This window comes from Myotis myotis, unplaced genomic scaffold, assembly GCF_014108235.1.
Source record: "Myotis myotis isolate mMyoMyo1 unplaced genomic scaffold, mMyoMyo1.p scaffold_m19_p_11, whole genome shotgun sequence".
Lineage (NCBI taxonomy): Eukaryota > Metazoa > Chordata > Mammalia > Chiroptera > Vespertilionidae > Myotis > Myotis myotis.
Genome location: NW_023416315.1, coordinates 3143247 through 3168733, shown reverse-complemented (window position 1 = coordinate 3168733; position 25487 = coordinate 3143247). Strand labels below are relative to the sequence as shown.

The following is a 25487-nucleotide window of genomic DNA, read 5'->3' as shown; positions in this document are numbered from 1 at the left end:
AAAGGAGGCCTCGCTCAAACAGACCTGCGTCCACTCAGTCAGCTTAGCCCAGCGCGCCCCAAGCTCCCGCTCCGTGTCCCGGTTCTTTGTGTGTGTTCAGTGCTCTGTCCACGGTATCAGCATGACCAGAGGAAGCAGGTCTGAGACACATGCTCCAGAGCAGCTGGAGGGGGTCACCTTGGAGCTGAGGGGGTCACCTTGGAGCAGAGCCGCTCCCACCAGCATCGGTGCACAGGTGCCCAGCCGCCCGTGGCGGCCCCCGTGGCGGCCTCCCTGTCTGAGCCGGGCTCACCTATGCCAGGTGGTCCCCTCCCTGATCAAATGTTCCCCGGCCGGTGGGAATGGCGGCCGTACTTCTGACTTGAGTCTTAGCAGATGGTTCTTGAAGGGCCGTGGAGCTGCGGAGTGGGGGGATAGTGGGGGTGAGGGGGTGGGGGTGGGGGGGATTCTGGCCGAGACTCAGGAAACCGGCTCTTGCCGAGTTCATTAGCTGGGAAGTGACTTCCCTTGCCGCCGGTTTTGTTGACTCGGCAGTGCGGGCGCCCTCTCTGTGGGTCGTGTTTCCGGCGCGTGCTCCCCAGGCCTCCGCAGAGTGGCCTTGGCTCTCCGTCCAGGTTCCGGTTGGCGAGGTCCGAGCCCTCAGCCCACCTGTGCCCTGTCCCTTAGCCACCCGGGGTGTGTGTCACTGGACACCCGCACCCGGAGGTTAGAAGCTCCAGGAGGCCAGGGAGTGCTGGTACCCGGCACCTTGTCGGCCGCTGAGTCGGGCGTGCTGGCCCCGGAGGCCTGGCCGCTGGTGGAGCTGGGGGCAATGGGCAGCGGGGTGTCTGCTGGGCTCACACTGCTCTCTCTCTTTCAGGAGCCCAGCCACCGGGGCTGCCGTATTATACTGACCCCGGAGGACCCGGCATGAATCCTGCCGTGAATCCCATGGCGATGGCTTTCCAGGTTCAACCCAACTCACCCCAGGGGAGCGTGCCCTACCCCCCGCCCCCTTCCTACTGCAACACGCCCCCACCCCCCTACGAACAGGTGGTGAAGGCCAAGTAGCGGGGTGCTGCCCGGAGCCGGCCTGGGCGGCGCTGCGGACATGGAGGAGCCGTCGCCGGCCGCCCGCGTCCCATCAGCGCTGGCTTCCTGAACGGTCTTAGGAGCCACAAGGGCACGTCCCTCTTTGACACCCTCAGAGCAAGCACAGCCCCTCCCGTTTTCTATAGATGACCAATCTCTGCCCTCGCCGCGTCCTGTTTCTGATGTCGCCTGTGCTTCGGCAGAGTGTGGACAGTCCCCGAGGGCCGGCCCCCGAAGGTGGCGCGCCCTCAGCCTCAGGCAGGACTAGAGGAGGGAGCCAGTGAGGGCCGGGCGTGGGGAGAGCATGGGAGACGCCTCCCCCGCTGGAGCCCTGAGCCAGGCGGCCGCTGGACTGAGGCCCCACAGGGTCAGCTTTGGGGGTCTCTCGTCCCGTCTGTTTTCCTCTTGAAGAAGCTGCTAGAGAGACGTTTGGTGAACAAGGACCTCCCGCACTTTCTGTCTCCATCGCTCCCCAGAGAGGAGGGACACCCCTCTGCCCAGCCAGGGCTGGGAGTGAGGGCCCGGATGGGTGTCTGCAGTTGCCTGCAGGTCACTGAGGAACGCTCTGTGTTCGTGGGACATCGCTCCGCGCCTCGAGCCGGGACGTGGCATTTAGGAGCTTGTCTGACTTGGGGAGAAATCGCGTTCCCTCTTTTTAGTGTATTTATGGAAGTGCGTGTAGAGCGCTGTCCTTTGAGGTCGGACTCTCATCAGTGTCTCCCCAGAGTGTCAGCAGCTCCCCGGTCTTTGATCGCAACCAGCAGTCTCCACAGCCTCCCCAGCAGCTCTGGCCCTGGGTTTTGATGAAGGACACTTTCAAAGCAAAGGCACCTCGGCGGGCGGGCGGGGCTGTGTGTGGCCTGTGTGGGTCAGCAGCTGTGTGGGCTCGAAGAGGAGCTTGCTGAGAAAGACGGGACTGCAGGGAGATCGTCACAAGTCCCCGTAGATTCACTGACAACTTAACCAATGTGCGAATCAAGAAGATGCGGTCAGGATGCAGACCTGGCTCAGAACCCCTCCCCAGGGCTGTGGGCAGCCCCCAGGATTGCTGATGGCCGTCCTGGGGTTGCGGACAGTGAGCGGGAGCCCCGTTCCTCTGTGCAGTTAGTGATGCCGCTGGTGTGTGTGCGCCCAGACTGAGCCCTGCTGGCTAGTGCGTAGGAAGGGCAAGGCAGTGTAGCCAGACCGTAGGTAGATCCCTGTATGTGTGGCGGTTCCACGGTGGGGGTGGGGGGTGGAGGGAGCCTACTTTTGAAATGAACTAATCGGAGCCTCTTGAGAAATAGTTACTCATTGGACTGGAGCATCGGGACATGTCACTGCAGGGGCTGCCGGTGGTTTCTGTTCCCCAGGCCAGGAGTCTTGCTGTCCCTGGGCTCCGGCCTGTCTCCAGGGCAGTGGCGAGGAGTCAGGGTGGGGCCATTGTCACTGCTCAGAGGGACCTTCCTGGGAGGATGGAGACCCTGGGAGCCTCCCGGGGAATTCCAGGGGAGACGCCTGGGACCAAGCCAGCGCCCTGGGGAGCAGTTAGTGAGCGCAGACTCGTGCCCGTGTCTTTGGTCACCCTCGTGCGACCTGTGAACCCCTGTCCCCGACTGCAGGCCCTCCGCACACCCGGGTCCTCGAGTGAAATGAGTTGACAAAGCACAACATTTGCTGTTTACAACCAACGACAACAAGGGTCTAAAAGTTCCTCTTCCTCCAGGTCACTGGTTTTGCATTTTTAACTTCAATTGGCCCCTTGGCTTTTTTCTTAAATAACGAACCACCCTCGAGCTGCCCGGCCCTGGACCAGGTGCGGGTGAAGAGGCCCCACCTGTCCATGCAAAATCTTACGTACCTTTTGGATAGCAAGAGCCTGGGCGGTCTCAGCAGCGCCGGCAGTTTTATATCCCACGTTTGTGTAAGATACATTTTGTTGCCCCTAGAACTTGGGTGAGAACCTGCTCCACGGGTGGGAGTCCCTCTTGCCGAGGTTCAAGCGTGGGTGCTCCTGGGGGGAGGCCCCGGAGAGCCCGCGGTGAGGAGGGAACTGGGGGCAGACCGCGCACGTGTCTGCAGCACGTGGCTCCGTGCTCTTCTGTTCTCTTCCACAGCGTCCTGTTTCCTATGTTCGCAGAATAAAAACGCCTTTGGACATGTGCTCTGACTGTTTGTGCTGGGAGCGGAAGGAGGGCAGAGTGAGGCACCTGCAGTGGGTTCCCTCGGCAGGTGGGGGTGGGAGGTGGGGGTGGGGGGTGTGACGCAGCCAATCTCTGGAAAACTGGACTAGAAGCCATCAGAGAATATAAGGAAGTTTTGATTCATCAACACATTTTATTTTGTTTTTATTTAAAAATATTTTTTTTAATGATTCCAGAGAGAGAGAGAGAGGGAGATAGAAATGAGAGAATCATGGATCAGCTGCCTCCTGCACGCCCCACACTGCAGATTGAGCCCATAACCCGGGCCTGTGCCCTGACCTGGAATCAAACTGTAACCTCCTGGTTCCTAGGTTGACGCTCAACCACTGAGCCACACCGGCCGGGCTCATTTTAAAAATCTAACGAAGGAAAAGTGATCTGAGCAGGTGGGAAGGGAGGGGCAGCAATCAGGTAAACTCAGCCCAGACCGGCTTCCCACAGCAGGCGAGCCTGGATTTTACCTGTGGCTCTGCTTGTGCGTCTCACAGACCTATTGGCGGGTGTATTGGCTGCACTTAGATGAGTCAGCGTGGAGATCACGTCGAAAAAGCAGCATCTTCTCTCGCTCTGAAGACAGCACAGGAAACAGGCCGGACGAGGCAGCAGCTCCCGGTGGCTGGGTCCCAGCTGGCTCACACGCCTCTCGCCTCTCGCCTCTCGGGGCAGCGGCCTGCCACCAGCTACCCCTGCAGAGGGACGCAGGGTCCCTTACAGGCCCAGGTCAGGACTGGGGATGGAAGCCAGGCTCGCTTTTATCTGCCTCTCACATTGAACTTCAAAAAATGCAGGTGGCCCTGGCTGGTGTGCTCAGTGGGTAGAGCCTGCACGCTGGAGCGTCTCGGGTTTGATTCCCGGTCAAGGGCATGCGCTGGGTTGCAAGTTCAATCCTTGGCCCCAGCGGAGTTGTGCAGGAGGCAACCAAGCGATGTGTCTCTCACATCCACGTTTCTCCCCACCCCCCTCCACTCTCTAAAAATCAATGGAAAACATACCCTCGGGTGAGGATTTAATAAAAAAAAAAAAAAGAAAGAAAGAAAAGTCCATCGTGGCTCTCAAGGCACACAAGTACGAAAACAAGAATCTGGAGCAGTTTCGGAACTGGAAGAAGACAGATCAGAGCAGATGGAAGCCGGGTCTGCGGAGAAGGCGGCGGGGGAGACGCTGTCAGTTTCCAGGCTGGGGCCCAGCAGGCGCCGGGGCGGGGGTGGGCGGGCAGGGGCCATGGGCCGGCGGGGCGGAGGCGCCGGCCGCGCGCGCCTCCCACGGAAGCCGGGCGGCTGGGACAGGGCACTGTGTGGGGAGGTGCCGCGACCTGAGCCGCTGGCGGCATTATTTAACTTAGAGAAGGGGTGCAGGGGCGTCAGCACCACATCCTCCTGGACAGCGGACCCTCCGCTTCCGGTTCCTGGGTTCAGGTTCCGCTTGTGTCCCCGTCCTGTAGTTCCGTGCATGTAGGGAGGGGAGGGCGAGACTTTGGTTCCGGAAGCAGCTGGGGGGTCAGAGTTCTCCGCACCTGTTTTGGCTGCGTGACATGGGTTTTGGTCTGTTGTCTCTGAAAAGCAACTCAGTGTCTCCATACGCGGGACAGGGCCATTTTGAGGTGGTTCTGAGGTTACACAGCTCTCTCCTTCTTACCCCTTCGCTTTTTTTGGTTTGTTTTTGTTTTTAAACCATGTCTTTTGTCTGTACCCACAGTGTGGAATTTGCAGATGGCATCGCCACGGTGTTTGCATTTCGTGTACATTGGTAGTTCTATAGAGAAGTGTGATTGGACTCAGGTCCTCGTTTTGTTTGGAAGGAATACGTCAGAGATGGTGGGTGTATTTCCAGAGGAGCACAGTGTCTGCTTGTGTCCTGCTAGCCGCAGACAGTCATTGCTGGGGCTCACCGATTGCTTATGTCAGAGCAGTAACATTTACTATAGTGTCCCATGAATACACAGTAGACTGAAGCACTGAGAACCGTAATTGCTTGAACGTGGTATAAAACAGGAATGGAAAGCTTATGTGCGTGATTTAATGCTTAGATGTGGAGCATACCTTTGCTGTCCTTGTCCACTAAGATGTTGTGCAGTTACTTCGCTGCACATTCTAATGGCTTATCTCCCTCACCCTCCAGCGAGAATGGGAGTTAGTTCCATTTTCATCCTTGACCTGGAAATATTTGTTGCTACTCCTGTAAATTTGGGTTTCGTGGAATCTGTGCCCCACAGCTTAGCCGTGGTATGACCTCCCTGCCCCAAGTTGCCTCCCAGGTAGAGAAATGTGGCAGGGAAACCGCCACACAGGCTCCTGTGGGGCCAGATTGGATCACCAAATGCGATAGGCTTATCAAGGACTTCACACGATGCCCAACTCGACAGTCAATATTGTACATTAGAGATGCCATGCTCTCCAGAGCTTAACCCTGCTAAATGGAGGAGAACCTAGAGTAGAGAATGGAGAGTCACTCTGGCTATATCCCTTGAGTAGGCCACTGGGAATAGTACCGATGAATCATATGTGCTGATTGTAAATGACACACCACGTCCCCCTAGCAGAGCTGGCCATCTGTGGGTGTGCGGCGGAAGCTCAGCACCAAAGTGGGAGCGGCCAGCAGCTCCCTGAAGGACTGTCATTCCAGAAAAAAGAACAGGGATGTGGGGCTGAAGCTGCAAAATCTCGTGAAAGCTGCCTTCCTGGGGGTGGGGCCAGCCTGCTGCTCCAGGGGTGAGGGAGGGGGTGCCAGCCAGTAGAGGCAACCAGTCCACCATCACAATCCTTTCCCCGTGAGCGAGCGTCATCTGAGGTCACCCCTTAATCCCCCAGTTCACAGAGAAGGCATGATGTTAGGTTCTTGACTTGGATTATTTGATCTCATCCTCCCAACAACCCTGGAAGGCAGAGCTGAATGTGGCATCATGAGCCTGAGCCCACAGCAAGGACAGCAGGAGCCCCCCAGGCAGTTACCCAGGCCCTGGCCCTGGGCTGTGGGATGGGCAGCACCCAGGGGCTCTGGGTGGCAGGGAGGAGGTTTGACCACTGGCTATTCAGCTGCCAGTCAGCTCTGTGGAGGCCTTTCCTGCCGCCCAGCAGGGTCAGGGCCCTCCCCTACCTAGAGGTTCTCTTCTGGAGAGAACACTGGTCTTTGGCCCAGAGGACACAAGGTCAGGGTGAAGGTCAGAGTGCCCTCTGGTGAAGATGGCCCCCGGCTCGCTTTCCCCTTCCCTCTGTCACCTGCAGCAGGAGACTGGGCATCGGCTGGGCGGGCGCTGGTGGACTCCGGAAACAGGCCCAGTGTTTCCCCGGTGAAAAGATCCAGCCACGTCAACCCTGTGGGCAGGAATTCCCCATGAGCTCCAGTCCCCACCACACAGCTCTGCGAGGCCTTGGGCAGCCCTGAGCTAACTAGCAGACCCTCTGACATGAGAGACTAAAGCCAGCAAACAGGACAAAGCAACTCAGACAAACCCAGCTAACCAGTGAGCTGAGCATGGCTGGAGGAACACCACAGCCCACCCACTGGTCTCCCTATGTCCACAACCACGTGGGCCTGGATGCCATCATGCAGGCACCCCCGTGTCCAGACCAGCCTTCCTGGGGTGACCAGAGGAACCAGGGACCCACGGGCAAGTTCCCCTGATGTGTGGGGTCCCCGGGGCAGCAGCACCAGCATCACCCTGGACTTGGCAGGAGACACCCCCAGGCCCCACCTAGACCTACTGGATCCGGCCGGCCCAGAAACCCGTTTCCACGAGCCTCCCAGTGACTGCTGCGCAGCTGGCATTTGAGAGCCGCTCATCACCCTCCGCCCTTCTCCTGGCGATCTTCACACTCTCTCTTCTCACTTCCAGTCCCCACACCTCCTCCTCCATTTTCACTCAGCAGATGCTGCCCCGCTGAGAACACTGAAGAAATCAGACTTCCACCTCGCCCACCACCCCCTCTGCGCCCACAGCGTCTGCGCCCATCTGTGAGCCAGAGACGTGGAATGCGGGCTCCCAGCTCCGCGCCCCGCTGGTCTGGGCCTGGGCACCAGCTCCCCCTCCTGTTCCCCCTTTCTGTGCCACGTCACGTTTCAAACACTGCCCTTTGGGTCCTGCCCATGGATTCACAAACGCGCTGTTAATTTTTTGAACTTAAAAAAAGTATATTCTTGATCCCCTTTCTCTCGCATGGCCAATTCTTTCCTCTCCGGAAGAGCCGATCACTCTTCTCCCCGCCCCGCCACCCCCCTCCCCTTCCTCCCTCATGGCTTCCAGGAGAGCACAGCCCCCGCCCCAGGGGCTGCGCTTCCTCTCCTCTCAGCCCCCTAATGCTGCTGGGCTGTCTGTGGCCCCTTCCCTGTTGTGCACCCTCACTGCCCAGAGCGCTTCAAAGACATCAATATGCAGTCCACTCCAAAATGACATGTGTCTGGCCCTGACCGTGCCTGATGCTAAGCCTGACGCTCACTGTACCTGACCCTGACTGTGCCTGACCCTGACCGTGCCTGATGCTAAGCCTGACGCTCACTGTACCTGACCCTGACCCTGGCCCACGCCACGTCCCCTCCATGGGGGCCTGAGCTACAATGGCTGGTAAGCGGTCACTGGGCCGCACACTGCGCACTGCTGACACCAGTGGGAAGGAGGGAGGTGTCAGTCCTCCCGGCCAGGAGCAAACCTGTAAGTACAAGCTCCTCGTTTATTCTGCAGGCACTTTACCTGTCCCTCACGTGTTAGCCCGAAAGAAGCCCTTGTCACACATGGAGGATTCGCAGGTGACCAAGCATCACCCTCATTGCTTGGGGACATGTGGCCAGGATGCGCCCCTCTGGCTGGGACACCCTGTCCTGGGGCCTGGGGGTGAGTCTTGTGCAGCCCCTGGGGCCTCCCCGGGCCACGCGACAGCGCGGGCCACGCTCCTGTCATGGCCTCACAGGCTGGGGGGTGAGGGTGCAGGACCCTGGGAGCGGCTGGGCGTGGATGGGGGCGGGGAGCAGGTTGTCCGGTTGGGCTCAGCTTACTCATGACGCATGTCCTCCAGGTGACAGGGTGCTGGCTGCCCAGGAAGCCCCTTAAAAACAACCCTGAGGACTTGTGTCCCGGGAAGTCACCAGCCCCACGTGAGGGAACAGTCGTGACTTGGAAACAGCGTGTGTGGCGAAGGCTCCTGAGCCGTCATTCCCATCAGGCCAGCCCGGCGGCGCTCAGCAGCGCCAGGATTCCCCGCGACCGCCTTCCGCACGGACTCCTTCACGAGGGCGCAGAGGGGGCTGCTGGCGTCCAGACATGGACCAGGCCTCAGAGGCCTCGCGTGTCCCCCTGACCCCGCCTCAGCTCGCAAGGTGAGACGTTCCAGACCAGCCGTCCCAGGAGGGAAAGCCCTTCTACACTGAACCCCGCGGGGCAGGACTGGGGCGCGTACGCTCACCCAGAGCAGCGCCCGTTTTACACGAGCGTGTCCGCCAGGCTCTCGCTGGATCACGTTTCCCGTGTGGATAAGTGAAGACCAGTCCTTTCACGTGTCATCAACGTGACCTTGTCATCACCCAACTGGTCAAAGCACAGGAAGGTACCGATCCCGAGCGGATGCCTTGATCACGGACCAGGTTTGATGTAGTTTAATCGCAGGGACACGGAACAGAGACCTGCCTGGACCTTTATTCACTGAACTTCAAGCCACGCACTTAACGCGATGGACAGGGGAGCCGTCTGCTTTAGTAACGCACCAGGCCCAGGACTGCGGACGCTTGGGGCCCTGACGCACAGCGGTCACAGGAAGGTTCACCTGGCCGGCCGCCCGTCCCGAGGCCACTCCGCTGAGGACCGGCCCGGAGAGCGAGGCGCCCGGCTTCGCAAACCACCAGGGCGAGCCCGGGCCGGTGGCTCAGTGGTTGGAGCGTCAGCCCTGTACACCCAAAGGCTGCGAGTTCGAGTCCTCGTCAGGGCACATATGGGAGGCAATCTCTCTCCTCTACTCTCTCTCTAAAACCAGAAAAACATATCCCAGGTAAGGATTTAAAGAAAATTAAAAAACGACGACAACAAAAAACACCGAGGGGAGCACAAAACCCTCGTGGGAAGGCCGAGCCCGTATCTGCTCAGCCTCTCGGTCCTGGAGCAGCGAGGCGGCGAGGGTGTGAGCACTGGGGGTCACCGGCCTCTGCCCGAGGCTCCCGCTGGGAGGTGATTTGCAGGGAAGGGGCTGCCGCGTGTCCCGGGCCAGCGCCGCTCAAGGGCACGGGGGGCTTTCTGCTGAGCACAGCCGGTACCTACACAACAAACACCAAGAGACATGCAGACGCTGCGAGAACGGGGTGAGAGCGGGCGTGGCCGCGGGAGGGCCGTGACAGGCGGGAAGGGAGCTGCCACTGGGCTCCAGGTCCAGGGTCACCGCACACAGGGCCCCGCCTGTCTGCTCTCCGCCTCCCCCGCGGGATTCACAGCTGGTTTCCCGCCAGGCACGGAGCAGTCTCATGGCTTTTGGTCCAAACGGGGCGCTTAGGAGTCTTTTTACATCTTTTTATCCATCTGCGAAGAGCTAAGTTCAAATGCCGGGAACCGGGATGTCTCAGGAGCCAGGACGTCGGAGAGAAAGTGGATCGCGCCGGCCATGCCTGCAAATCAAGGGGGTCCTTTAGGAAGGGCCCTGGGAGGGAACAGCCCCTTGACCCCTCCTTGTCAGGAGCCACCGAGGCAACAGTCACAAAACAGCACACACGCTCACACATGTGCACACGCACACTCTCACACACATGTGCACGCATACACTCATACACACACATGCACACGCACACCCCAGGGCTCTCTGTAGAACTAATTTGCTTTCCCGGATTATGTTCTACATACTGTGCCTGCAGCAGACTGTTAATGTCGCTTTCTCACTTCCTGTCACTGCTCTTGATTTTCAGAGCTTTCTTCGATATTCTCATAACTTTTTCCAACTATTAATATTTCTAGGTATTAATGTTCTTTAAATGCTAATATTGATTAGTCACATTTGTTTATGTAACTGAAGTAATTAGATACATGTAAGTAGCTAACAGGCCCTGTGACAGAGCAGCACGCACGCAGCACCGCACAGGGTGCAGAGCAGCACGCACGCAGCACCGCACAGGGTGCAGAGCAGCACGCACGCGGCACCGCACAGGGTGCAGAGCAGCACGCACGCGGCACCGCACAGGGTGCAGAGGAGGAACTTAGCCTGTCCTCATTACCAAGCAGCAAGCGCCCTATGTTCTGTCTGCATTTACTGCACAAGAGACCAAAACACCGGGAAGAGATTCACAGGAGCACACAGCAGGCGGCAGGGAGACTAATGTAAACTTCAGCCGTGAGCTCCTGTGAGTATGTGTGGCTGTGGGGTCATCGCTCGAGCAAGACCGGAGGCGTTGGTGCCAATCCCACAGAGATGGGGGCCCGATCACCCACACCTGGGGCCCCCTCACCTTCGAAGAGTGAATAGGGCCTGTCGGGGATGCGGCACCCGTGGGCGCCATAGTCCAGACACCACTCTGCAAACTAAGAAGACGACACTGCTTGTCAAGACTGAGAGTTCACTCGAGGAGGCAGCAAAGCAGACCCTCGATGACCTCCCCGAGCCACGGCCGGGAGGCTGCGCCCAGTGCAGAGGGCGGGGCGGGCTGTGCAGAGGGTGGGCATGGCCTCTGCGTGGGGCCCAGGCCACCTCTCTCAGCGGGACGTCTGCCATAGGGACACCACCCAGCTGAGACTGGATGGAAAGGAATCAGGAGGGGTTGCAGGGGGAGGGCACCCCTGATGGGAACCAGCTGAGCAGCTCAAAGGGAACACAGACACGCTCCTGCGTGGAGAGGGGCAGAGGCTGGAGGTGCAGCGTGGTGCCAGCTGGGGAGAGGAGAGGGGGGACCGGGCGAGGCGGGGCTCTGGGAACGGGGGTGTGGTCTGACTCCCGGGTGGCGCGGTGCCTGGGAAACAAGCCTGGGGAAAGGAGGGGGAGCTGCGTGTGGGCTCCGCCTGGAGTGTCCAGGCTGCTGGGACAGAGAGGCCTCACCTTGCAAGCGCGGTAGAGGTACTTCCTGTCCTGGGTGAGGTGGTACAGGGACAGGAAGGCGTAGCCATTGCCGGCCGTCCCGTGGCAGAGCCCGTAGCCCTTGCGCAGCAGGCCGCGCTGCCAGATCACGTCGCTGCACTCCATGGCGTCCTTCAGGTACTTCTCCTCCCTGAACACCTGGTAGGAGACACAGGGCAGTGGGAGGAGGGTTCTCAGTGGGAGTCAGCGAGACACTGCCCTTCCCGGTTAGGGAACCATTGGATGCTCGGCTGCCTGACGGCCCTGGGGCAGACAGTACCCCCTCCTCCTGACGGCCCTGGGGCAGACAGCACCCCCTCTTTCTGACGGCCCTGGGCAGACAGCACCCCCTCCTCCTGACGGCCCTGAGCAGACAGCACCCCCTCCTCCTTCAGCAGCTCGGGCGGCCCGAGGCCCACTAAGGAGCAGGGGGTGCGGACGGCACTGACCTTGTACGCTTGCATCAGCATGTGGATGACCCCCGAGGCCCCGTGGCACCAGTGGACCAGCCGGTCCGTTTCGTTGCTTAGAGACGACGGGTAGTTCCCGGAGCGGAAGCGCTTGTGGCGGACGTAATCGATGCTGGGCTTCACCATCTCGGCCAGGGTTTCCTGGTCCACTTTTGCTGCTGGCTTTAAACAAACAAAACAAAACATTTAATCTATTTTTCTAAAGTTCCTTCTTTTCTTTTAAAAAACCTCTATCTTATGGCAACAAAGTACCAATTACCTAGAATACTGAGAAGCATATAAAATTAGAATCAATTCAATTATTGGGTTAATTAACTCTAGGGCAGATCTTCCACCCATTTAAATACAAACCTCACCCAAAATACCTCACAGGAACATTCAGGATAACTTTAACCACATCTCTTGGCACCGTGAGTAAATATCAAGTTAACACATAAAGTTAGCACGGATAGCAGGCCTGCTTGTTTGTGTGTTTTTTTTTTTTTTTTTTAACATATTTTATTGATTTTTTACAGAGAGGAAGGGAGAAGGATAGAGAGTTAGAAACATTGATGAGAGAGAAGCATCGATCAGCTGCCTCCTGCACATCTCCTACTGGGGATGTGCCTGCAACCAAGGTACATGCCCTTGACCGGAATCGAACCTGGGGCCCTTGAGTCCGCAGGCTAAGGCTCTATCCAGTGAGTCAAACCGGCCAGGGCTGTTTGTGTTTTTAATATATATATTTTTTATTGATTTCAGAGAGGAAGGGAGAGAGAAGTCTGTCCCAGTCTGGTGTGTTGTTGCTTTTTTTATTCACACACTTACATATTTTTTCTTTCTATATATTGGTAATGATAAAGCTTAAAATGCTTACTCTGAAATAAGCACATGTGAGGAATATACGTAAATGATTTATGTTTCAGAAACTAAAGTTGAAAACGTCTTCCACACCCTCAGATTCAGGCTATTCTGGTGGCCGGGCTTTCCCTCAGCTGTGAGCTGCCGCGGCTCACGAGAACGATAATGGCCAAGCCCGTTTCTCACCCAGGGCCGTGGACAGGAGGCCGAGTGCTCCCGGGAACTTTCCCGATGGGAAGGGCAACTCCTCCCACAGCAGCAGGACCCGCACGGGAGTGTGGGCGGAGGCACCTGATCTGCGCAGACACCTGCGGACTCAGCTCCCGGAGCTCACTGCTTGGGTGAGTGCAGCAAAGCTTAGGTGTTGTGGTTCAAAGGACCCTTAGTGCAGCCTGCATGGTTTGTGAGCCAAGTTTAGCTCTGTTTTCCTATTTGATCTACTGCTTGATGTCTGGTCGCCGTGTCAGTATTCCAGGGTGTTCTCCCACCTGCATCAGCATGTAGTAGATCCCGGCCATGCCGTGGGCTGCCCCCACGTACTGCTTCCTGTGCCACTGGTACAGCAGGGGGCAGCGCTCAGCCTTCCTCTCCTCCCTCGACAGAGCCTTGCCCGACTCAATAATAGCAGTGACGACCTGCAGACATAAGGACACAGTTTATTATGTCTGAAAAACTTACATGTATCCTGTTTCAGTCTAATACCACTAACAGCATGTCCTTAGATAGCTTCATCTAGAAATCTCCAGGCACTCAGCAGCCAGCACTGTTATCTTTATTTTTGTGAATTAATAGATATAGGCAGAGAGAAATCCGTAGACAATCTCTCAGTAGAAAAAGTGAAACCATGAAACCAAAACTTTTTTGCATAAAAAGTTTACTAGAGTCTGGAAAAACTTCCTATAAAAATATTCTAGACTACTTAGTTGCTTTGTAGCTACAATGTTTCCCCCAAAAGACTGGTGATCTCCCCTAAAATGCTGCAGGAACCGGCTGTGTGTGGGAAAGGCTGCAGGAACCGGCTGTGTGTGGGAAAGGCTGCAGAACTGGCTGTGTGTGGGAAAGGCTGCAGGAACCGGCTGTGTGTGGGAAAGGCTGCAGGAACCGGCTGTGTGTGGGAAAGGCTGCAGGAACCGGCTGTGTGTGGGAAAGGCTGCAGGAACCGGCTGTGTGTGGGAAAGGCTGCAGGAACCGGCTGTGTGTGGGAAAGGCTGCAGGAACCGGCTGTGTGTGGGAAAGGCTGCAGGAACCGGCTGTGTGTGGGAAAGGCTGCAGGAACCGGCTGTGTGTGGGAAAGGCTGCAGGAACCGGCTGTGTGTGGGAAAGGCTGCAGGAACTGGCTGTGTGTGGGAAAGGCTGCAGAACTGGCTCTGTGGGAAAGCCTAGTGACATGAGGTCCGCTGTGGCATGCAGAGCTTTAGTTAGCTCAAAAGAAGACTCGCGTAGCTGTAATGAGGCTGCAGCACAGATCCTGACTGGCTCCTAATATCCTGACTCCCTTCATACTTTTGGTAACTGTGCTACAAGTTTTAGCTGGGCCTCCTGGCCTCTTAGCCCCAGAGAGCTTGACACTGCCACCTGGCTCAGTTCTGCATGTGGGATGTGAGCAGAAATGAGAAGAGCAGCTTCATGTTCTTGGCCTTACAAGGAAGCTGCTCGTCCTCCACTTACTCACTTGCCCCTGGGCACAGGTGCTCACCTAGCTTTGGCCATGCAAACAAGGGCACGGCCCTAGGACGTGGGAGGACAAGATAGAAGGGTCCCCAGACAGCTTCCCAGGACTGCCCACCAGTTCAGACATCTCGTGAAAGAGAGACATGCTATCTCTCTGAAGCTGGGGTTGTTTGATTCTAGTAAAAACAGCTGATTGGATACAGGCCTAAGAGGAGTACAGATTAAAAACAAAAACCTTCCTAGAAGACGCAGGAAGGAGCAACCCGTTAGTTTTATGAGATGCTTTTAGAAGTCACTGTTCTTAGGGGCAGAGTGCAGACGGGTGAGAGGATGCCCGGGTTGTGGGGACCCTACCTCTCTAACGGCCGACTCACACAGGGTGCCTGGCCCGATCTCCGTGTTCAGGTAGAGGAGGGCATACAGATACCCGGCCCGGCCATAGAGCAGCTCGTCCGGAAGGTCCGAATCTTGGCAGACAATGGATCTCTGGAGCTGCAAAAGTCTACCCAACAAGAAAGGGTCTCTGTTCCCCGAGAAGGTCTAGGATACCTTCCCAAAACTGTAGATAACCCCGTTCCTTTAGGAATTGCCTGTTATTTATTTTCAATTTAAATGGTTTAAAAATATATCAAAAAACAGAAAAGAAAACCTTGTCCATTTCACTCATTTCTCTCTCAGATATCACAATGAGTAACAAAGCATCGTTATGGTCAAAATGTCCACCGTGCATCTACCCTAGCCATGTAAGAGAAGACACTCAATTGTGAAATCCAGAGTTAGAAGAAAGTGACTTCAACTCTAAACGAAAACGGTAGTAAAATGTAGCCAGCGCTTGGGAATTAGCCCGAGTTGCCTGTCATTCAACAAACAGGAACAGACCAGCATGAGCTGGAGACCACAGCCGCGGCCGTGAGCGCCGACTTCTGCTTCTCCAGAGAAGAACAGAAGCCAACAGCTGCACACACAGCGGGCTCTCTAACTGTCCCATCGCAACTGCACCTGAGAACAACGATCACAGTAAGTCTGAGGCATAGAAGCTACTTTCCATGCACTGAAGGCAACCAAAAATTACCTCAGAAAAATGATCAAAGCAACACAAAGAAACATGCGTGTGCCCCGCCCCCCTCTCCTCCTCCCCGAGTTAAGGCCAGCAGAGCTGGGTAGAAAGTGAGGCCATGATCCCACACTCTGCTCAGAATTCACACACAAACTTCACTTCTCGGAGAGATCTGTAGCAGCAGATGAATTAAAAAATGTCTTCGTTTTTCATTATGTTTTGACAGCAGGACCTTGCCCTGAGAGTCTGGAGAAGAGACTTCAATGTTAAGCGCTCACTTCGCGATGCACTCCTGGGACTCGCCATCACTTCTGAGTTTGTGGTACACCACCGCGCCCACGGCCAGCGGCCCAGCGTCTCCGCAGAGGAAAGTGACCCTGCGGCCATTCAGATTCCGAAGGGTCCTCTTGACGTAATCCAGGGACCGCAGCAGGTGCGTCTGGTCACACGTCACCCGGTACAACTGCAGGTACAGCAGGGCTATGCCTGGGAAAGTCCCCAAGAAGAGCATCAGTCCCGTTCCCTTTTGCCTTTTGGACATGATTTTACATTTACGTGAAAACCTACAGAAAACCTGTATTTCTGAAGGGCAACAGGAAAGACTTGAAAAAAAAAACTCAGGGTAGAAAAAAGGTAGCACAAACACTGACCCTGGGGCAAGTGTGCTCTGATCACACAGTTTTGTAGACACCGTATGTGAGGGCAAATAATGTCATAGACATGCGGCAGACGACGTATCAGGTTCCAACTGCCAGGCAGAATTTTTTAGAAATAAAATTCCAAAGCATCTCCTCTAGGAAGACAGTTCAAAACTTCATCTAAAGGGTAGAGAACTTTACCATTTTACAAGAGAAAGGAGTTTTAAACCCAAGTCTTACATATCACAATCTAAGAATAGGACACACTAGGCAGGCAGCCCCTTCTCACCTGTCCAGCCCGTATACGCAGAGCAGTCATGTGGGTCCGCGGTCCTCAGCCCTTCTTCCATCTGCTGCAGCAGATCTTTGATTTTGGTCTGGACCCGCCTTGCGAATGTGTGAATGATCTGAGAACCCAAAGACATCAATATAAATGGCACAAGAACAGGACAACGCTGTAATAACTACTCTAACAGGCTAAGTCGTAAGAATGTTAACAGGCAGAAATTACATTGCCTGGCCCATTTTAATGCTTCATTGGTTGGAGAGTGTACCTTGGTTTTTTTAAGGTAAGTTTTTAAATCCAATAATGCCCTACACAGACTACAAGTCTTAAGTAGGATTACACAAAATAAGTTGCAGAACCAAAGGAACAAAACCATTGAAAAGTGGTGGATTTGATTACACAAATATTTTAACTTCTATAAGTGAAAGAAAATAAGATGGTTTAAAAGTTAATGACAAAAACTTGCAGACACAGACAACACTATGGTGGTTATCAGAGGGGAAAGGGGGATGGTGAGGTAGAAGAGGGTAAAGGGGTGATAAATGGTGATGGAAGGAGACTTCACTTTGGTGAACACACAGCACAATGTATGATGTATTATGGAAGTATACACATGAAACCTATATAATTTTATTAACTAATGTTGCGCCAATAAATTTAAGTCAGAAAGTTAATGACAAGGGAGAAATACTTATAAGTGACAGGCATATGCAAAAATGGTCAATCACTTTAGCAATCAATGCAGTGCAAATAAGTACAAATATTATGGTGTGCCTATCCTATATAATAAAAGGCTAATATGCAAATCAACCAAACGGCGGAATGACCGGTCGCTATGATGCCCACTGACCACCAGGGGGCAGACACTCATTGCAGGAGCTGCCCTCTGGTGGTCAGAGCACTCCCACATGGGAAGCACTGCTCAGTCAGAAGCTGGGCTCACGGCTGGCGAGGGCTCCCAGACTGGGAGAGGGTGCAGGCCAGGCTGAGGGATCCCCCAACAGTGCACGAATTTCATGCACCAGGCCTCTAGTCAGATGATAATAAAATATTTTAAAAGTATTACGTACCAACACTGTTAACAGTGAAGGAAGGAGGTATTCTCACCCACTGCCCGCACTCTTCCTCAAGGGAAACTTAGCACCGTTCTTACACATGCAGTTGTTCAGATGTTTCTGTCTTTGACGATTTTTAAAAGATTTAGTTGCTATGCCAACTGCAGAGGTGCATTACAATCCCTGATGGCAGACGTGTCTATCGTCTATTTCTTCCTTTAATTCTGCACTTTTTATTTTTTTTGCTTTCGTGTATTTTGTAGTCTGTTATTAGGTACAGACAAATGTACAATTGTGTCTTCCTCACAAACTGACTTGCTATCATAATGAAATGTCCTTCTGTGGACCCAGAGAGAAAAGACGCTTATGCAATTGAAAAGGAAAAGGAATTCATGGCCCCATGTAAATAAGAAGTCCAAGGAAGAAAAAGAAAAACAGAAAGTGATTTTATGTTCCTGCACATTGGGTGCTTTCAGGGCAAATTTTACTGAAATTTGTGGGTGTGGAGTCAAAGCAAACCCTAGGAATTAAGTGACCAGAGTGTAAGGTGTGAGAACTCCATAGGTTTACTTAACCCTGGAGGCACCTGTTAGTTTACACCTTAAACGGGTGCAAGGCCCTGGAACCGAATACCAGTGGATTTCTTTTTCACAGAAAGGCCCATGTGCCTTCTAACACTGAGAGTAAGACGCGGGGACACCTTCCCCGAGGGGAGCGGCACTGGCCTCTCTCCCCTGCACAGAAAGACCTGCCTTAACTCAGGACATTTCCTAACAGGGAAACAAGCTCCCGTGGGGAGGTGTCCTGGTGAGGGCTCCGCACATCTTCCTGGGAGACACCATTCCACCCATAACGTCCTTGTTCTCATGAAATTCCAGGTCTCTCAAGCCAAATGCATACTTTTGATATTATCGATCTTCATTACAGTCTTGACATAATATTTTAACGATAAAAATGTAATGATCAGCCAACCATAAAGTATCTGTGTGGAAGATAGTGGAACTTAATCCATCTTCATTTTATCTTGTGACTTTTCCCCCTTTTAACATCACAACCCCCCCCCCCCCCCATGTCCAAGAACACAATTCCCACGCCCCTCTCCTTCCGCGAGCCCGGTCCCCACCCTGACATCGGCGCCATCTCTAACCGCACAGAGAGAACACAAGCCGCAGGAGTTATTTGTGCTGTGACAGGAGTCCGTCTGCACATGCAGGAGTGAGCAAAGGTAGGTTACAGCTGTCCACATAGAAGAATATGTAATGCAATGATAACAATACAAGAAAAAACATTGCTTTGTGAACTCACAGCTGTCAACCCGCTGTTGCCCGCCCCTGTGGTTGGGGTGAAAATCACATTCACTGCATACAAAGGGTAAAAAGGGGGAAAAAGCATTTTCACAGTCAGCGTGCATTGCATGCTGCCCGGCTTTTCCTGCTCCTACGGGCTCTCCGGGCGGGGCTCGCTCCCGCACCGGCACCGGCACCGGCACCGCGCAGGCAGCAGCCTCCTCACTGAGGGCGGCGGAGGGGCAGCTGGTGCTCGGCGTGAACCATGGGTTGTGTAATGCTCGCCAGCCGTCAACATAAGCCTTTTATTATAAAAAACGTGACTCCTAAGTGACAAACAGGACGAGAAAATGGAAGACGCCGTAGCCGCGGGAACACCGGGGGCCGGTTCGCAGCGCGTGCGTCTGGCTCGCGCAGAGGCGGAGTGAAGGGCGTCGCCCGCCATCAAACCTGCGCCTCCACCATCCGGGGCGCCCGAGCAGACCCCCCATCAGGGCAGCTCCAGGGCCGAGGGCACGCGGCGCCAGGGGAAAGAGGCCCCAAACCAGCAGTGTCCGCACCCCCGGGGCTGCGCCGCCAGGAAGAGCCCAGCGGGGCAGGGGCGAGGGGCGAGCAGACACCGATACGCGCTCCCCACGCCCGGCGAGGGCGAGACGCAGGCCGGCGCAGCGAGCGGCGCGCGGGTGGGCGTGGCCGATGACGCCAGCGCGCAGATGGGCGGGGCCGTGACGCCAGCGCGCAGGTGGGCGGGGCGGGTGGACGCTACCACCGCGCGGGCTCCCCCCCACCCGGCGCGGCCCAAGGCCGGGCCGTCGCCGGCCGCCACTCACCTTCCCGTCGTCGTGAAAGGGGAGGCCGAGCTCGTCGGGGGCGGGCGCGGGGCAAGCCCCGTCCGTGTCCTCGGCCGCGGCGGAGGCAGCGGCGTCCGCGGAGGCGGCGGCCTCGTAGTCCGGGAAGCGGTTGGGGAACGCGCGCTCCTCCATCTCCGCCTCGGCGCCCAGGTGCAACCTGAGCCTCTTGGACATGGTCTCGCCCATCGCCGCGCGCCGGGCCCAGCGCCGGGGCCGCGCGGGACGGTGCGCGCGCGGGGACAAACCTCCGGCGCGGCGTTCGCCCGGGGGCCGCTCGGGGACCCCGCGGGGCCGGGCTTCCTCTAGGAGGGCGGCGGGCCGCGGGGGCGGGCGCGGCCGGGGAGCGCGCGGGAGCCTGTGCGCGGGGCCGCGGGCCGGCACATCTGGCCGCCGCTGGCGCGCCCCACGTGGTGCCCGCCCGGCCGGACGCTGCCCGGGCCGCGGGGAGCGCTGGGCGGCTCCGAGCCCGGTCACGGCCGCCCGCCCCGTCCCTTCGCCGCCCGCCCGGCCCGCGCCTGGTAGGGCCGGAGCCCCGGCTGGAAGTGCCTCCCGCGGCCGAGCCCGCCCCACGATCCCCGGGAGGACCGGGCGGCCGCGAGGGGCGGTTCCCGCAGGGAGCCCGGGAGCGGACTCTCCGTCATCCAAGGCGCCCGCGGCCCCCGGGCGCGCCGTCCTCCCCCTGCATCTCCTCCCGCCGGCCCCGGGCTGGGAGCAGCTCCTGGTTCCGATCCGGGAGACAACCGCCTCGGGAAGATGGCAGAACCGCCAGCACCGCACGGACGGAGTCTGGGGGGGCGGGGGGGCGCGCGGCCCTCCCGTTCCTCGGCCGGGAGGGGTGGCGGGGGAGGAGCCACCGGCCTTTTTTTTTTTTTTTTTTAAATTTATTTTCAGTCCCTTTGTTTTGAATGAACGAATGTCTTTGTTACCAAGACACAGTGTGAAGGCACATTTGATCCAAACACTGAACGGGCGCCAAGGGTCCCCCGACGTTCACGGAGGACGGGCAGGAAGGAGCCTTTGCCTCCCTGGACAGGGCTCACTGCACCGGCTGTCGCTTCTCTCTGCTCGTGGCTCTTTAATTATTTGGAGCCAAATCGATGCAATGATTTCTCCTCCTCCAGGGAAATATTTTACTTTTTCCTCCCCCTTTAAACTGATTGAGTGCCAGTTGGTACCAGGCGATGACAAAGCACAGGGAAAGGAAGTTCCTGCGCTCGGACCCGGTGTCAGTGGTGAGGGCGAAGGGCCACAGGACGCACGGGGGTCCTGTGTGGAGCCGAGCGAGGGGCACAGTGGCATCAGCAGTGACAGGACCGGGGAAGCCGACGGAGCACCGGGAAGGCGGGCAGGCCTGACTCCCCACCTGCCTGCCTGATGGCCAAACGCCCTGCTGACCGAGGCGTGTGTGTGACCATCTTAAGGGGGTTACTGAGCACCCTGTCCTCAGAGCTACAGGGAGCAGCTGGTCCCACAGGGCCTGCTGAGGAGGCCCCCTGGAGGCCCGCCCACCCCCTGCCTCCCCCTCTTTCTAAAATCAGTAAAAACACTTCCTAGGGTGAGGGTTAATAAAACACACCTTGAGACAAATGGAAATGGAAATATGTCACAACGCAAGGAATGCAGCACAAGAGTTTTCAGGGGGAAGTTCATAGTGATACATGCTTATGTTCAGGAAAAAGAAAGATCTCAAACAATTTACACGTCAAGAAAAGAACACCTGAAGGCAGATTGGTAGGTGAAGGCAGTAACGGGCGCGGGCCACCTGCTGCCTATCCAGCCATGTGGGGAGCCCCGCTGCTTCTCATTTTACTCAGAGGCGGGAGAAACCAGAGGCCCTTAGGCGGGACGGGCTTGCACAACCCGAGGACACAAACCTCTCCAGGGCCATGGCCTGAGTCCAAGTTCAGCAGGGACTCTGCGGCCAGCAGGCCTGGTGTGAGCAGGGACTGGAGCGGAGCTAGGGTGTCTGAGCACTGCCTGTTTCTCTACAATAAGGAGGCACCCTCCTAATAGAGGTGAGGAAGTGGGGGCCAACCTGGAGGCCGCTGAGGAGACCTACATGGGTAGGGACAGACCCTGAGGGGCGTACAGTCTCAGAAGAATTGACAATAATAAAAATGACTGGCGTCCACCTGTGATCACTGTGCCCTGGGCATCCGACACAGTGTGGCGATGGCAGCGTGGGGTTACAGCAGACGGGAAGGGAGAATGTGGAAGAGGTTGTGTAACCGGATCACGAAAGTATTTGCGTATTTATTTAGCTGTGTGTCTCCTCCACGAGCCCACAGCACCGTGAGGGCAGGGGTTGTGTTTGCATCAGGTATTACTTTACCATGGCCTCACATAGTGCGGGCACGTCATAGGCACTTAAAATATTTCATGAATGAATGCATGCATGGATGGATGGGTAGGTGGATGGATGGGTGGATGGATGGATGGGTAGGTGGATGGATGGGTGGATGGATGGATGGGTGGATGGATGGATGGGTAGGTGGATGGATGGGTGGATGGATGGATGGGTAGGTGGATGGATGGATGGATGGATGGGTGGATGGATGGATGGGTGGGTGGATGGATGGATGGATGGATAGATGGATGTGTAGGTGGATGGATGGGTGGGTGGGTGGATGGATGGATGGATGGATGGGTAGGTGGATGGGTAGGTGGATGGATGGATGGGTAGGTGGATGGATGGATGGGTGGGTGGATGGATGGATGGATGGGTAGGTGGATGGGTAGGTGGATGGGTAGGTGGATGGATGAGGAAATGAATGAAATCATTTCGTCTGAAAGGGCCTTGGAGAGTGAGATTAAGCTGACTTAGCATTTGTACATGACTTCCATTTTTAAAGGACTTTAACATTCATATTCTCGTTTGAGCAAACGTGAGAGGTTGCTAATGTTTGTGACTCTGAGGGTGAGGGCCTTTCAGAGGCACAGGGCGTGCCCGCACGCAGGAGGGCCTGGCAGGACTGGGGTTGGAAGCGGTCTCTGACTTGTCCCATCTTGTCCGCTTCCTACTTTCCCAGAGGAGGAAACGAAGGCCGCGGCGGTAAAAGAATGTTCACAGGGTCACACAATAGGTCACACGAAGACAGAATCATGGTGGAAACCTGTCTGGTAAAAACAGCTGTATTCCCTTCAAATGTTTTCCTGCGGTCCTTTCACTCTGACCCCAGGCAGGTTCCCCAGCGGCTGTTGAAACACATTTTCCTGCCCGGCCAGCGGAGTGGCTGTGGCTGAGCGTCCACCTATGAACCAGGAGGTCACCGTTTGATTCCGTCAGGGCACACGCCTGGTTTGCGGGGTCGATCCCCAGTAGGGGCCGTGCAGGAGGCAGCAGATGGATGATTCTCTCTCATCATTGATCTTTCTATTTTCTCTCCCTTCCTCTCTGAGACCCCTTATTTTCCAGCAACGTGGAAACAGGAACTCAGGACACAGCTGGGGTGTGGCAGAAGCAGAGCAGGCACCTGGCTGTGGCCCAGGCCCATCGGGGACTAGCCCACGTGGGTCCACCGGACAGCTCGACCGTGGCCTCACCAGCAGTGAGTCTCATGCTTTAGCCCGGCCAGCGTGGCTCAGGTGCCGAGCATCGACCTATGAACCAGGAGGTCACGGTTCAATTCCCAGTCAGGGCACATGCGGGGATTGTGGGCTCGATCCCCAGTGTGGGGCTTGCGGGAGGCAGCCGATCCAGGATTCTCTCTCATCATTGATGTTTCTCTCTTTTTCTCCCTCTTGCTTCCTTTCTAAAATCAATAAATATATATATTAAAAGTCTCATGCTTTAGAATCTAAAGTTTAGATAATACACAACCTATACACCTACAGTGAAAAAATTAAAGAGCGCGGCAATGGATAGCCACAGCGGGAGGGGCGTGGGGGGGAGGGAGTGGGTGGGCGTGTGTGGGGGGGGAGGGAGGGGGGATTGCTTTGCTGCCTGTGGGTTGTTGCCTCCCAGGGTTCAGCCCACGGGAAAGACTCACACGCGCTCGGAAACCCCAGCTAGCTCTGCCCCCTCCTCCCAGGTGTCTCCCAGTCTCCCAGGAAGTCGAAACGCCGAGATGAAGTAGGCGGCCCGGGGTTTCATTGCTTCTGCGCTGGCTGTGACGGTCCAGGTCCCAAACCTTGGCAAGAACGTGCGATGGATTTCCACGCTCTCGGAACAGACCCCTGGTGAGCTCTGCGGACCCTCTGCTCAGACTGCGTTCTGAGTGAGGCGTGTGCCCCACGGAGGTGGGGGCGGGGGGGGGGCGCCTGTGGGATGTCCGAAAGTCACCGGCAAGAGAGCCGGGGCTGGTATTCAGCTCCTTCCCGTCTGAGTCTGAGTGAGAGCTAACTCCCCGCTCTGCCATTTCTGAGACCTACCTACCTACCAGGAGGCAAGACGTCATCCTTTGTGTTGTACATGCCACAGCCCACCAGCAGGGGGCACCATCGACCCGTTGGCATTTCAGGACCGCTGGGGTCTGGCCCAGGCACTGGTAGGCTGGCGTTCCTATTTGACAAGTACATTATGGGGATCTTGCATCCACGGAGGGTAAGGACGGACACGGAGCGCTGGACGGCGCTGGCTGTGTGAGGCCGATGCCTCAGAGCCGGTGGGCACACTGGGAAGCAGGGTTTCGGCGCTGGCTGCGCACAGGGAACCTCTGAAAGTCTGCCCCTGTGATACTTCCGGGCACAGAAACGCCTGGATGGCACCGAGAGAGAAACAGGTGGCAAATATCGGACTCATCCTCTCTTTTTATTTTATTTTTAACAATTTTTTGTTAATCCTCCCCTGAGGATATCTTTCCATTGATTTTTAGAGAGAGAGGGAGGGAGAGAGACACACAGAGAGAAACATTGATGCGAAGGAGACACATCGATTAGCCCTGACCCGGGGCTGGGATCGAGCCTGCAACCGATTCCCGGGACCAGATTTGAACCTGGGCCCACGCTCTAGCCCAGGGGTGGGCAAACTTTTTGACTCGAGGGCCACAATGGGCTCTTAAACTGGACCGGAGGGCCGGAACAAAAGCATGGATGGAGTGTTTGTGTGAACTAATATAAATTCAAAGTAAACATCATTACATAAAAGGGTACGGTCTTTTTTTTTTTTAGTTTTATTCATTTCAAATGGGCCGGATCCGGCCCGTGGGCCGTAGTTTGCCCACGGCTGCTCTAGCCACTGAACCGCACTGGTTAAGGAAACGGGGACTCAGGACACAGCTGGGACTTGGCAGAAGCAGAGCTGGCACCTGGCTGTGGCCCAGGGCCCATCGGGGACTTACCCCCATGGGGCCACAGGACAGCTCGCCTGGGGCCTCACCAGCAGTGAGCCTCATGCTTTAGAACAGCCGTGGGCAAACTACGGCCCGGGGGCTGGATCCGGCCCGTTTGAAATGAATAAAACTAAAAAAAAAAAAGACCGTACCCTTTTATGTAATGATGTTTACTTTGAATTTATATTAGTTCACACAAACACTCCATCCATGCTTTTGTTCTGCCCTCCAGTCCAGTTTAAGAACCCATTGTGGCCCTCGAGTCAAAAAGTTTGCCCACCCCTGGGCTAGAATCTAAATACCCAGCCCGCACAGCCAGTGTTCCCGTTCAGAACAATTCCGCACAAACGCACGCGGTGCCAGGCTGTGCTGCCTGGTCGGTGTCGTAAAGCTCGCGGCCCACTTCCTTCCAGCGGGAGGCTGGGGAGCGTCCGCAAAAGACAAGAGTGGACAGCGGCGCTGTGGGCGCCCACCAGAGACCATCCCCGGTTTCCAGGGACTCCTCCCCGGAGGTCGCAGTTAATGCAGCCACCGAGGAGCCTCTGAATTTCGGTGCTTGCCTCAGCCACGCGGGAGGGAGGCGCCCGGGGGGACTCACACCGCCCCTGCAGGCGGCTCTGGCCGTGCGTCTGGCCCTCCCTCCAGGCCTGGGGACGGCACATCCAACCGGAGTGAATCCCCGACACCCACGGGCCATGAGGGCTGGAGGCAGTCTCCCGCCTGCTTTCACTCTCTCACTGTGGCTTGGCCCGGAGAGCTCTCCAGGCCGCGAGAAGGAATGGGCCTTTCCCTGGACC

General features: G+C 56.4%; 2 protein-coding genes and 2 long non-coding RNA genes across 5 annotated transcripts in view; 3 read left to right on the top strand and 1 right to left on the bottom strand.

The window, feature by feature from the left end:
• The window catches only part of VOPP1 (VOPP1 WW domain binding protein), a 34727-nt gene extending 31514 nt beyond the window's left edge, over window positions 1-3213 (top strand). Inside the window, exon 5 of the mRNA XM_036327278.1 lies at window positions 860-3213. Within this exon, the coding sequence (XP_036183171.1) occupies window positions 860-1050 (191 nt within the window). The 3' untranslated portion in view covers window positions 1051-3213. The remainder of the gene's footprint in view (window positions 1-859) is intronic.
• A 1250-nt stretch (window positions 3214-4463) lies between these two features.
• On the top strand, window positions 4464-9218 carry LOC118665913. Its single transcript, XR_004970766.1, has 2 exons — window positions 4464-8079; window positions 8261-9218. It is a non-coding gene; the product is annotated as an uncharacterized LOC118665913 (long non-coding RNA).
• LANCL2 (LanC like 2) lies at window positions 8862-20200 on the bottom strand. Of its 2 annotated transcripts, none has more exons than XM_036327276.1 (9): window positions 19400-20200; window positions 16232-16349; window positions 15583-15790; window positions 14602-14749; window positions 13065-13211; window positions 11716-11898; window positions 11249-11425; window positions 10665-10737; window positions 8862-9833 (listed from the first exon to the last, which is right to left on the bottom strand). In XM_036327276.1, the coding sequence occupies exons 1-9, from the start codon at window positions 19604-19606 to the stop codon at window positions 9730-9732; spliced, it is 1365 nt and encodes a 454-aa protein (XP_036183169.1). In that variant the 5' UTR covers window positions 19607-20200; the 3' UTR covers window positions 8862-9729. The 2 variants fall into 2 exon arrangements, with proteins under 2 accessions (XP_036183169.1, XP_036183170.1); XM_036327277.1 differs by lacking the exon at window positions 19400-20200 and adding an exon at window positions 18589-19207.
• Window positions 12441-15670, top strand: LOC118665912. The gene is made up of 3 exons (XR_004970765.1): window positions 12441-12917; window positions 14926-15264; window positions 15531-15670. It is a non-coding gene; the product is annotated as an uncharacterized LOC118665912 (long non-coding RNA).
• Window positions 20201-25487: the final 5287 nt, after the last annotated feature.